This window comes from Charadrius vociferus, unplaced genomic scaffold (assembly GCF_000708025.1).
Source record: "Charadrius vociferus isolate BGI_N301 unplaced genomic scaffold, ASM70802v2 scaffold11, whole genome shotgun sequence".
In the NCBI taxonomy this organism is placed as follows: domain Eukaryota; kingdom Metazoa; phylum Chordata; class Aves; order Charadriiformes; family Charadriidae; genus Charadrius; species Charadrius vociferus.
The window spans coordinates 68,202-81,363 of record NW_009646846.1 but is presented as its reverse complement, the minus strand read 5'-3'; the positions used below and the strand labels follow the sequence as shown (position 1 = coordinate 81,363).

The window sequence follows — 13,162 nt, the reverse complement described above, 5'->3', positions numbered from 1 at the left end:
AAATTCCGCAGTCCTATTTTGTACGAGGATATTCAAATGTTGAGGTGAAATGTGTTCTCCCTACCAGGACTGCTGTTGAAACGATTCTGTTCGAAGTTGCATGAGCAGTCTCATGGAAACCACATGTTCTGGGGGTATGATGGAAACTTGTTCTCTGACATATTCATATGCATAATCAAAGTCAGTCATTGAACTCTATTTGTACAGATACTTTGGACTGTAAAACAATTGTCTGTGTTGAACTAAAAAAAAATATATATATCAATAGAGTAAGTTACTTTTATGGTGGATTTTTAAGTTTGATGCTTGGACTGTAGTCTCTCCAAGTTACAGATGACCTACAGCTTTGCTTAGATGTTTGAACAGAGTAAACATACAATATCAAAGTGATTAAGGGTAAATGTATTGCATGTTGACTGACCTGGGTACTCATATCTCTGAACTTTTCTGTTAACATGCCCATAACCCACTGTTACCACATAAATCTTTTCTCAGACTAGTTGAAAATGGTGTCTCAACTGTGTTGTTGAAAAATGCATTTTTGCTGCATCACGCAAAATATGAGATGAAGAATACCAGAAGAACTGATGTAGTAAACTGGGGCTTTTTGTGTCCAGGAGTAATTGCCTAAATACTGATTATTCTAAAGATACAATTAATAGTCTAAAAAAGCACTTTATCCCCCCTTATTAATTTGGGGGAGGGGGGTGTGACTGAGGGAGAATAAAAACAGATGCTGAAAGGAAATGAGAGATTTAATAAAGAGAGAATTATTTCATAAATTTTCTTAATTTTTTTCAGCCAATGTGCGATAACCATGATGATGGTGAAACTGCTGCAATCATTTTGTGTAATGTCTGTGGAAATCTATGTACAGATTGTGACCGTTTCCTTCATCTCCATCGACGAACAAAAACTCATCAGAGACAGGTAGAGTATGTTGTATACACTGCATACATTGTGTGCATTTCCCCAATTAATGTATAAGCAAAAGGCAGTAGCAAGAACCAAATCTAAAAATGGTGTTTTCTTTTATGTTTGAGATGGGATAGATAAGTTTCTGTTTAATAATTTTAGCTGGTTTTAGTTAAATTCTCTTGTCCTTTATCTTTTGAAGAAGATTGGAAAATCAAGTAGCAGTCCCTAATTCTAATTCTTGGGCTACATCAGCTTGCTTCTCTCTTGTTCTAACATTGTTCAGGAACATTTTTTAGGAAAACCTAGGAACTGTATAGACTTTCTTAAGTATATATTGGTTCTTTATTCCTGTCAAATTGTATCTCCTTTACTACTTCTACCATATGAGTCAGTCCTTGTTAACCCATCCATTTTTAATGCATATACATTTTTAATATCCAGAAAGACTACCTGACAGCAAATATTCCCACTGGTTCCCTTACATCAGTATTCTCTTATTTTTCAATATTCCTCCAGCTCTCACTGTCTTTTCACAGAGAAGTATGTTGTTATTCTTTTACCCTCTTCATATGTAAACCTGAAACTACATTCTCCTTGGTATTTTTCTTTTTCTCATTGAAATTAATGTTGAAGATGCCTTTACTTCTGAAACTACTGAACAGTTCCTCTTTCTTGACACTATTTCTCTTTTGTGTTTTTTGTGGCCCTTTTTTTTCCCCTTTCCTTTTGACTACTTACATTTATACATAGGCTAAAATAATAAACCTCATTAATAAAGTTAATTCAGTGGAAATCATTCCTTCTCTTCCTTTCCTAGAGTGCATCTGCAGTCACTTTTTTAATTAGGATCAGGAATCCTTATCTCCTTACTGTGCTTTGATTTGTGTTATAGAGCAGCCTTGGAATGCATGAACTGGATTCCTTTCAGAGGAAACGAAAAACAACACGAGAAACAACAACAAAAAAAAGATAGATGCAGGGCCACACCTCATGGTCATTCAGTGCAAGGGATCAGCTAGTCTAGAGCACGTGTCATGTAAACTTCAGATTGTTGGCACCGAGTTTCACTCTGCAGATCTCCTCCTTGGTGCCTCAGCATTTGCAGCATAGACTCAGCCTGGAAGTTCCAAGTTCCACATGGATATGCTATCTTCTATTTTTTTTTAAGCCAGAATCTTTGCAATCCCCTTTGAATTTTTCCTGTTTGGTTATTCTAAGAAGATGATTTTGTATGTCTGCTCTTCCGTCATGGCACAGCAGAGTCTAGTCTCATTTATTTTTCTCATTTCTCCTATATAGCCTGTTCAGATTACAGTTGATAAAAAGTAAGTTCTCATCTCATAGAAGTCCTCACATCTCTCCTTTAATCTGTCCAAAATAGCTACTTATCAGTTTTTCCTATTTACTTCTGAAAGCATGTTTAAACTTCTGCTCTTTATTCACCACCTTTACCTTTACATCTCTTGTGTTAAGCTCCTCAATTTAAATTTTAAATTCTGTCATGTTACCTGTCTCCTGGTTTTTGTTAGCTTCCTATTCTCTGTCCAACTTGTCATACATACCTTTTTAATGTATTTTCTTTCCTTCCAAGAAAGGACAGCGTGTAAGTTACCATGACCCGCTTCTGCAAATCCTTTGTGAAGCAATTGCTGTTGTTTTCCTGATTCTAATACGAATGAAAACTAAGTTTAAACTGAGTATATACATCGATACCCAGGAAAATTCTAATTTCTGTTGCATTGCAGGAGAAATGAATGAAAACAGAACTGCCTTCAAAACTTAGGAAAGAAGAAAAAGAAGAGACTGCATAAAGTCCACTAAGGATCTCATGCAGTTTTTTGATTTTGCAAAAATTTTAACTTTTCCTCATTGTAGCCGAAAGTATCTACTGTGTATTTATGTAACAGTCAAAAATACTAATATTACACACTTATATAGTCTCTATTATACAGTACATATTATTAAGACCATAATTATCAATGTTGCTTTGATAAACTACTAACAGGGTTATGTGAAGATATTTCTAATGTTATCTTGTGTTTTTGATATACTGTGGCCTACTGGATGAGTTCAAAAACTACTAACAGGGTTATGTGAAGATACTTCTAATGTTATCTTGTGCTTTTGATATACTGTGGCCTATTGGATGAGTTCAATAGTAGCTATGAAGTCCAAAACTCTGTATTTTTTAGATTAGAAAATACGTCGTGCAGCTCTTTTGTTAGGATTGCTGCATTATTGTTTCCCAGCTGTGTTAGCTCAAGAGTTAATTTTATATATTTTTACTTTTAAAAACACAAAGCCTCTCTCCATTCTGCGATATGTACAAATTATGGAATGCATAAAGAAAATTCGCTTGCAGTAGACAATCTCCGCAGAATCTATAAGATATCTAAAGAAAATCCAGAGAGTGACAAAAATAACATAGAGATGCTATTTATTGTCTGTTTGGTTACCCTGACAGGTATTCAAAGAAGAAGAAGAAGCTATCAAAGTTGATCTCCACGAGGGTTGTGGTAGGACCAAACTTTTCTGGCTGATGGCTTTAGCAGATTCCAAAACTATGAAGGCTATGGTGGAGTTTAGAGAACAGACAGGTAAAACACAACTGTTACTACTTGCTCTTTATCCTGATTATTTTTACCTTTTACAGAAGCATCTGTCAAAAAAAAAACCCCAAAAAAAACCAAAAAACCAAAACCAGTTGAGGTTTTCCGCTGCTTTAGGGTGATGCTTTTAATTGTTAATAGAAGTAAAACAGTTTAACTGCCTACGGATTGCTGGTTTTCTGGTTGTTTTCTGTGATTGTTGTTTAGATGTCTGTCAGTCCCTTATGTTTCATTACAACAGTTTTTGGGTTTGTTTACTTTTGCGGACCTAGGCAAACCGACCACCAGCAGTTCTGAAGCATGTCGTTTCTGTGGCTGTAGGAGTGGAACAGAGTTATCAGCAGTGGGAAGCGTTTGCTCTGATACAGATTGTCAGGTGTGTATTAACAAATATCAATCATCATGAATTACATAAATAGAAGAGAATGCAGGATCAAATTGATTCCTTGTTTTGAGTAAACCTTGTTCATCCCTGTGGTCAATTTTAAATCAGACCTCTCATATGAAAAGGTTATAATATTGAATATTATATTGCAATTCAAATAATTCTGAGTTTGAAAATGTTTAGTTTAATTACAGGCTACAAACACCAATAGTGTTTCATTATTAACTTCAAAAGTATCTCAAGTTTTCCCAATAGCATTCCAAGTATAAAGTAAAATATACACTGGCAACATAGTGTACTGTACTGGAAAACTTGATAAAAAAAGTAGTTTGCGTAACAGCCTGTTTATTATGTGAGCATAGAACATTTAAGACTTGGCCAGGTTTTTCAACTGTATCTGTGTGTCCTGAGTGCTTTTGTGCCCTACAGTATAGATACAATCGGCAGAAGGCAACGTGCTGTAGGTGACCCTGCTCTCGCAGGGGGGTTGGACTAGATGATCTCCAGAGGTCCCTTCCAACCCTAACCATTCTGTGATTCTGTGAAGGCCAAGTCCTAACCAGTTTCTTATCTCACTCTATTTAATTCTGCTTGTGTGGCAAATTTGTCTTCCTTTTTTCTCTCTCAGCCTATTGACTATATTATATTATTGTTATATTAATTCATTGTTAGCTTCTGGGCAACTGTTTTAAGTTTTCTACTTACTAGGGATAGGAATTAGAGGCAGTTAAAATACCATTTCCATGGTAGAAGTGATTTATGCTGGTTAATGATCAGCTCATAAAGTGTTCTTAAGAGTGGGTTACTTCATACCTTTCCCGAAAGACCAAAACCTGCAGATATCTTAATGGCTGTTAATGAAGGGCAAGCAATGTTTATGCAGGAGGCACTTAATGTACAAAATACGGATTAAAGACTGTTTCTATTAAATATTAAAATATAAAAAAATATGGTTTCATTATGCCATTGTTATTCAGGACTAACATAAGTAAGCAAAGGTATCAGTTTTACTTCCAGTACACAAAATATGCAGTTTTTCCCAAGTACCCGCTGTAGCAGTAGACAACATGAATCACAATTCTTTCATCTTAGTTTATTGCATGAACCAGCAATCCTTCAAAAAGCAACACGATATCAAACTGTTCAGTGGAGTGGAAAAAGAAGAATAATTATTTACTTTTAATAGGAGTATGCTAAAATTGCCTGCAGCAAGACACACCCCTGTGGTCATCCATGTGGAGGCGTTAAGAATGAAGAGCACTGTTTGCCGTGCTTGCATGGTTGCGATAAGAATGCTACAACTCTGAAACAAGATGCTGATGACATGTGCATGATCTGCTTTACTGAAGCACTTTCAGCAGCACCAGCCATCCAGGTTTTATCTCCCCCCTTCTCCCCGCTTAAGAGATTAATATTATGGTTGTAATGTTAAGTGTGTAAGAAGTTAAAATACGAAGTCTCTCAAATAACAGTTTTTTTAAATTTTAAAACTGACACCGTAACAATATGTAAGTTACTTTAAAAGCTTTCTTTTTGTCTGGCATTACTGCTACTTTGACAAAGCAGATTATATTTAGTTTCTTGTGCGTACTTTATTCAAAATATATGGTATTGTATAAGTGAGAAAAAACAGCTGAGGTAATTAATGGATATACTTCATATATAATTCATATATCCACTGGTGGTTTTGGAATTGAAAGGTTATGACTTTAACGACCATTTTATATTCTTTCTCTTTGTTAAGACAAAAATAGGGGTCTTCTAGGATTTTAAACAAATTAATTTTGAAATTGATGTATGTTGCCACTTAAAAGAAAATAACTATGTCTGGTTTAGTGGTTAATGTAACATCAGTGTTGACTTCTATCTATTCTTTTCCATAGCTGGACTGCAGCCACGTTTTCCATTTGCAATGCTGTCAACGAGTACTAGAAAACAGATGGCTTGGGCCAAGGATAACTTTTGGGTTTATGTCCTGTCCTATTTGCAAGGTAAATGAGCTATATGTTTACTGCCTACGTCAAACAAGTTACCTAACACTGTCTTTGGTTTTCTTTTTTTTTTTTTAATTATATATTGTTTGTTGCATTATAAATTAGTTTAACGTGACTTGCTTCCGTAATTTCTCATGTCACTCAAGAAGGGGTATCATTGATGCATCTTTTTACCTTCCTCTACTGTTCCCTGAAGTAAGGATCCTCTGAAATAGAAAGCATGAAGCTGTTTTATTCTTAGCCTTGTCAGCTTGTAAATTCCCAATATTTGGGGCGAACAGGAGCGGGGGAAGAAGGAATCTTAATGCAGATCATCTGAAGCAGGAAACTTGGCTTCTCTATTTTACTAACCCCTTTTAAAGCTGCTTTGCTTTTCAGTATGAGAGGGACAGAGCTGAAGAATGTATGCACTTACTTCAGTTTATATGACTAAAAATTCCTCGTGTACTCTACAAGATCATAATTGCTGTGAGCAAAAACATATGATAGCTGCTGGGAAGGAGAGCACCTTAACACCGTAGGAATATGAAATTTGTGAACAGTCAGCCATTTCAGCCTGCTGTGTTTCTTCCTCCATGCTGTATTTGGGTAATTTATAGCAATAGCTTGTGACTATTAAATGATAAAGACCTGGCACAGAGGAATGTCAGTCGTTGTTCTTAATCGCTTGAACAGTAAGTCAAAAAGGACCAAAATTAGAAAAAACATACAATCAGAACATTCCTGTGCTGTGCTGAATATTTCATGTACCCTTTACCCATGCCTCTGTGGTTGTTACAGTCTGTTTTAAGGGCTGATGATTTTATATAAAAAAAAGGCTATGTGAAAAGCATTCCTGGTTACTGTTATTGCAGCAAATAAAGTATCTGCCATTTTTTTGATATGTCCATTGCCTGAGCTCTTAGGTTTTTATGACATCCATTTTACACTATTTGTGTTTGACCACAATACAAACTATCACAGTTGTAATAAAGGTGCAAGATATTTTAATCAGTTTTTTTTTTTTATTTCAGAACAAAATCAATCATACAGTATTAAAGGATTTGCTTGATCCAATCAAAGAACTCTATGAAGATGTAAGGAGAAAAGCGCTAATGAGATTGGAGTATGAAGGGTTGCACAAGAGTGAAGCCATCACAACACCAGGTGTTAGATTTTATAATGACCCAGCTGGCTATGCTATGAACAGATACGCTTATTACGTTTGCTACAAGTGCAAAAAGGTATGCTGATTAGTACTTTCTCAAATTAAATGTATGTTATAGTTCCAAAAGTAATTTCTTAAAGAATGGAACATATATTTAACATACTGTGTATGGAGTAGGAAAGCAGGAAAAGAAATTGTTGTTAAACCATAATTAAAAGTGTTGAACAAATTAGATGTACATAGTGTCATATCTTGTAAAGCTTAAAAGTGTATACAGAACAGTTCAGCAATCAAAAGCATATTGAGGTGATAGTCATCTTAGAAGAATGTGCAGATGATACTGTCTTAGAACACCAACTGTCCCTTTGTACCACTTCCAACTCATACTTTACGTGAACATTAAAATAGTATAAACACAGGTTTCATTCTGAGTCTTTGATATGGAAAGTTCCTCACTAAGATTCCACCTAAATATTACTTTTATCCAAGCTGGAGTTGATTGGAACCGCAGTAAACAGTCAATTTGGGGCAGAAAAATGACCACTACTACAAGCTTGTTGTGGTTCTCCCCAGTAATCGTCTCAAAAGACGGGAAGAGTCTTCTGTCATTTAGATTCATGATAGTGCAGTTGTTCAGGATGGGGATAAGGAAACTGTGCCATCCTTAACCGATTATGCGTAAGTTCAGATCTTAGCGTCTTGAGGGCTTTTGAAGTGCAGCAACTATGGAGATGATGGCCAGATGCGTTAGAAGAATGAAAAAGGAGAAGAAAGAGGAAATGCATGATCTAGCCTGCTGGACTCCAAGTCATATATGTACCGTTTTCTTCAGGCAGAGGATATGAAATTTATCCGGAAGACAAAAATTGTATACATACAGTCCCTGATTTCCCACCAGCAGACAAACATTCTTTATCTGTGGTTAGAGAAATGTGGGGTATTCACCAGACCCCTCCCATAGCTTCTTTTATCTGAAGCTGATTTTAGTGCCCATCTTGATCACATCTTTTTCCTTAAGAATGAATGGAATGAGACAATTTCAGGGTAAAATTTTCAAGGGAGACCCCAGTAATTTTTGTTAAATGCGCCTAAGTGCACGTTAAGTGCACAATTTGGAAATAAGAGGAGAAAGGATTGACTTCCCTTCCATGTGCTAGAGAAGAGCAGTAATGAATCCTTCTAGCTCATTATCACAGTTACTCAGTTCACTTTTGTTCATGTCCCCCACAGTTAATCAATTTTCATTTCTCATCCTTTAGTAACTTGCCTAATGCCTCCCTTACAAAAATACTTATTATCTTACTTTCTCCAGTTTTTATTCCTGTCCCTGTTTTTCATTAGGATTTCTTTCCAACACTTAATACTCAGTTATTTCAGTGTCTTTATTTCCCTCTTTTTTTCCTTCCCTTGTATCTTATTCCCTTTCATACTGTGTCCATATGTCTGAACAGCGACATTCAACTATGTAATTTCTAACTTCATTCTTTCCTCTAGCACCTGTTCACCCCAAACTACTACCTGATTCCCTGACATACATTCCATAGGGCTCTCCCTTTTCCTTTCAGTCTGCAGAGCTTGAGGGAGGGCAGGCTGCTTAAATTTTTCCTTCCTCATAGTTGCCCTGGGACCACTTGGCTTTTACAGTTGCTGCATAAAGGCGAGAATCGCTGAGAGCAAGGATTTTTTGCGTTTTCAAATTAATTAATAAGATGGTAATGAAGGAAGTCACTCTTAGTAACAACTTTAGTTACTCTTAGTAACACTTTAGTATATCAGGAAATTCATCAGAGTTGGCAGTCTTGGTGCATTTCTGTGCTCAGTGTGTCCTGGTAGAATAAGAGGAGAAACTAGCATGAATTTGCAGAAATAGTAAAATTCTAATTATCAGGGATCCCACATAAGCATAAAAACTGATACTCCTTTTGGCTTGTAAAAAATCCCTCCTGGTAGAATGTTTCTTTGCTGCCTTCAGCCTGACTCCTGTCTTTCTTAAATACAGTTCATAGAGCATCCAAATACTGTTTCAAACGCCTTGTAAAAAAAAAAAAAAAAAAAAAAAGGCACTTGCATAGACCACAGTACATTGCACAATTTTTGGTTTTGTTTATCCTGAGATTGAGAGACATTGTCTTAGCACCTCAAAAACATGTATCTAGAGTCAGTCGAGAGATACCAGAATAGTGGAGGCTCCAGTAATGACCTTTACTCATCATTTTCTCCTTACAAATTGCATTTGTTAAAATAATTGTTGTCACTGGTTTAATGTCCAATCATTCCTATATGAAATTCAGGCTTATTTTGGTGGCGAAGCTCGTTGTGATGCTGAGGCTGGACAAGGAGATGACTATGATCCAAGAGAGCTTATTTGTGGTGCATGCTCTGATGTTTCAAGGGCTCAGGTAAGCAAAGAACTTGGAGCTTCAGAATGAAATAACACAAATACAAGTACCTGAGCTGTACAATAATTCATAGTCATTTGTAATTATATGTATTCTATAATATTGTATAATATTAATATATACTACCAAATGTAGAAATGTGTTGTTTGGATTGTTACAGCATGGCTACTTCATTTATTGGCATTTGTTTTCTTTCTGTTTAGATGTGTCCCAAACATGGTACAGATTTCTTAGAGTACAAATGCCGCTACTGCTGTTCAGTTGCCGTTTTTTTCTGTTTTGGGACAACGCATTTTTGCAATGCTTGCCATGATGATTTCCAAAGAATGACAAGCATCCCTAAAGAAGAACTCCCACACTGTCCTGCAGGTAGTATTTTTACGAAACAAATTTACCACACTGAATTCTGACACTAGTAATTACTTCTAATTCATATTCTTATTTTTTCTTGCTGATAATTATTAGGAAAAAACACAGGATCAGTCATGCGGATTTTAAATTGAATTATTTTAGAGTGTTCTGTGCGTGGTTTTGATTATTTTTTTTTTCTGGCAATAATACAGGCAATGTCATCACACCGATCCTTTAAACAATAGCTACTTCAATACAGAAAGACATTTTGATTTACCTACACCAATTCCGACTTCAGATGTGTAATGATGTCTTAAAATTACATTGGAAAAATTTAACACACTACTATTAAATGATCTATCTATACTTAGGTACCTGTCATGTGCAAACTGTTGCCCCAGTGCCTTAGTTTGTAACTTTATGTGCCATTGAGTTGATCTCAATAAATCATATTATTTACGTTGCTGTTGAAAAAAAAAAAAAAAGAGATTTTGATTAGATATTTATATGAAAGAAGTAAACAAAAAAAAAAATTACAAATCCTGGTATAACCTTAGAATTATTATTTACTGCAGAATGTAATTCTTGTTCATATTTATCGACTTTGCTTTTAGATTGTGCTAATTTCTTCCATAGCATTAATGAGATGAAAGTTATTTCAGTGATTCTCCCTATAAGCTTTTTGTCTTTTTTTACTTTGATTTTTTTTAAATTACACACCAGTTTGATCATTTCGGTTTTTTCCTTCAAATAACATTTCAGCATTTGACATAACTATTTTAAGGAGTTAACAGTTTTCGATCATGTTTTGTCAGATCTAATTGACATTTTTTTCTCTTGGCCTGTTAAGCCTTTAGACTTCTTGCTTGAATATGACTGTGTGAAAGCACATTTCTATCTGCTTTTTCTTAAGCCTTCATTTTTGATGCCTTATGAATTCATCTTACCAATGTATTACCTTCACTTTGCATGTTTTTTGAGGAAATGTAATACATGTTTATTAACATAACCTGCAAGCATTAATCTTTTTTTTTTTTTTTTTTTCTTTTCCCCTCACCCTTAAATTCACTGTAGGTCCCAAAGGTAAACAACTTGAAGGAACAGAATGTCCACTTCATGTTGTCCATCCACCCACTGGTGAAGAATTTGCTCTGGGTTGCGGAGTTTGCAGAAATGCTCACACTTTTTAGACTAGCATTTTTTTTTTTTACCAGAGCAAAACAGGTGCCCTCATCCCTCAAGTGTCCTGAAAATAAAGTCCAGCTGGGATGAGGATGGGACCATTTCATAACCCAGATAAAAGGAACAATTTACAGTGCAAGAAGGATGCCAAATACCATGTACATAATTCTTGCTGTGAGATATTGACATTTTTTGAACTGAGACATCAAAACTTGTGAGGTGTTTGCATGTGGCCATTACAGTCATCGGCTAGGAAACATTGGGCATTTACAAATAAATAATTGCTATTAAAGGATCTGTGTGTCTGTGGACTATGAATGATGCTGGCTTTCAGGAGAAAGAAAAAAAATAATTGATTATTGTATACTGACTTTTTGTAATCTTGTATAATTGTAACGCATCACAACTGGGGATGGGAAAGAGGAATATTCTGGTTTATTTCCTAGACTGTTATAAAAAAAAAAATGTGTTAGGAAGGCATAAATGTAACAAGTATCACACTGTATATAAAGGTATCAATGTTTGTCCTGTATAAGAATTATTAAATTACAACAGCAGTTTCATTTAAACTTCTGGGTTATGTTTGAGCCTGAAATTTTAATGAAGTGCAATACTGAGTGTGCCTCATATCTTGCAGCTGTAAACATAATGGAATGTACATGTCAATAAAGCCACTGTACATTTTTATACAGTGAAAGTCTAATGAATGTGTAAACCTCCATTTTCAGAAATGTTTTTTAAAATGGGGCGGGGAGGAGGGGTGTGGTTCTTACAATTATTTCAGCAGGTTCTTTTAAAAAGTAGGAAAGCTTATTGGGTAAACTGGTGGTTATGGAAGTACTTAAGATAAAAAAAGCACTGCTCAAATCTTCAAAAGATAAGCTGGATAAATGTACAAGCATTCATATGAAGTATTGTATGTCAATTTCCAACGATGCTTTAAAAAACAAAAGAAGACTCAATTTTAAATTATTTTTATCAGTTATTAAGACTCTTCAGTAAAATACTACCCCTACTTTTAGGACAAATAGCCTTTTGCCATGGATCCCAAAACGTTCCTCTAATCGGAGTCTCAAGTCCTTTGCTCCTCTATACTGAAAAGCAAACTATAACTTCAAGTAAAGACACGAACAACTGCTCTCACAGATTAGGTATTGGTAGATGGCACCTAGATAGGTCAGAGGACCTCGATCGGACCGGAACCATGGGATCCATCTCGCCTAACTTCAGAGATCTATAATGTATATATCTGTCTGCACTTTAGCTGGGGAAAAATACACACCTCCGAAGTGCAATTTATCTTATTCACAGTAGCAGTGGGGGGGCTGTGAGAGGCTGCAGGCACAGAGACAAAGGATGTCAAACACAGGGCTTGTGCTAGACGTGCAAAGAAATACGCAGTTTTTTGAACAACTAACAGTCATCCAAACAACCTAACTTGTGACAGTGAGGAATTTTAAGTAGTGGGTATCTATTTGGAACAATATACATCAGGAGATAGGCTGCTTGGTAAGTTCTTGGAATATATTTGAAATAAATACGCTATATGACATCAAGAAAGCAACTAGAAGGTGGCTTTACTAGATTTGATTATGACCCAAAGGCGGTTTAGATGAAAACAACTATGAAGTGACAACATTCATGATTCTGAAAGGAGAGAGAAAATTGACATAAGTCTTAAGTAAGATCCTGTAGGAATCAAGGGTAAAGAAAAAAATTATTCAGAGGAGTTGATGTTTTCTTTAGAACAACCAACTATATGAAGATCTCAGCCAGCAGCTATCCTAGTGCAAACAGGATCTAACTTGTACTAAAGCAGTCAGCTTGGCCAAGTCAGGAATTACGTATTTTTTAAAAAAATGGGAAACAAAATCAAATTACTACAGATGAATAGCGGGGGGGGGAGGGGAAGTACAAGATAAAACTTAATTTGCAATGGACATAAAGAATACCAAGTAGCCAAGAGAAAGATTGTTCCTGTACCTGCAATGATGAAGCCCTTCATTTCACAAAGAAAGTCACCAACAATTGCAAATCATGTTGAACTCTATTTGAATGTTAGGAGGAAGCCAATGTGGTGGGTTTTTTCAGCATCTTAAAGAGTCAAGATTCTTCCTACATTGTACTTCACTTACAGAAACAGAGTATGACTGACTTGTCCAGACTGTGTCTGTGCT

General features: G+C 35.6%; 1 protein-coding gene across 1 annotated transcript in view; it reads left to right on the top strand.

Moving 5' to 3' along the window:
• The window catches only part of MYCBP2 (MYC binding protein 2, E3 ubiquitin protein ligase), a 192,288-nt gene extending 180,606 nt beyond the window's left edge, over nucleotides 1-11,682 (top strand). Inside the window, 9 exon segments of the mRNA XM_009894032.1 lie at nucleotides 802-930; nucleotides 3,383-3,515; nucleotides 3,800-3,903; nucleotides 5,099-5,287; nucleotides 5,796-5,903; nucleotides 6,920-7,129; nucleotides 9,345-9,452; nucleotides 9,656-9,821; nucleotides 10,878-11,682. Of these exon segments, the coding sequence (XP_009892334.1) occupies nucleotides 802-930; nucleotides 3,383-3,515; nucleotides 3,800-3,903; nucleotides 5,099-5,287; nucleotides 5,796-5,903; nucleotides 6,920-7,129; nucleotides 9,345-9,452; nucleotides 9,656-9,821; nucleotides 10,878-10,993 (1,263 nt within the window). The 3' untranslated portion in view covers nucleotides 10,994-11,682.
• Nucleotides 11,683-13,162: the final 1,480 nt, after the last annotated feature.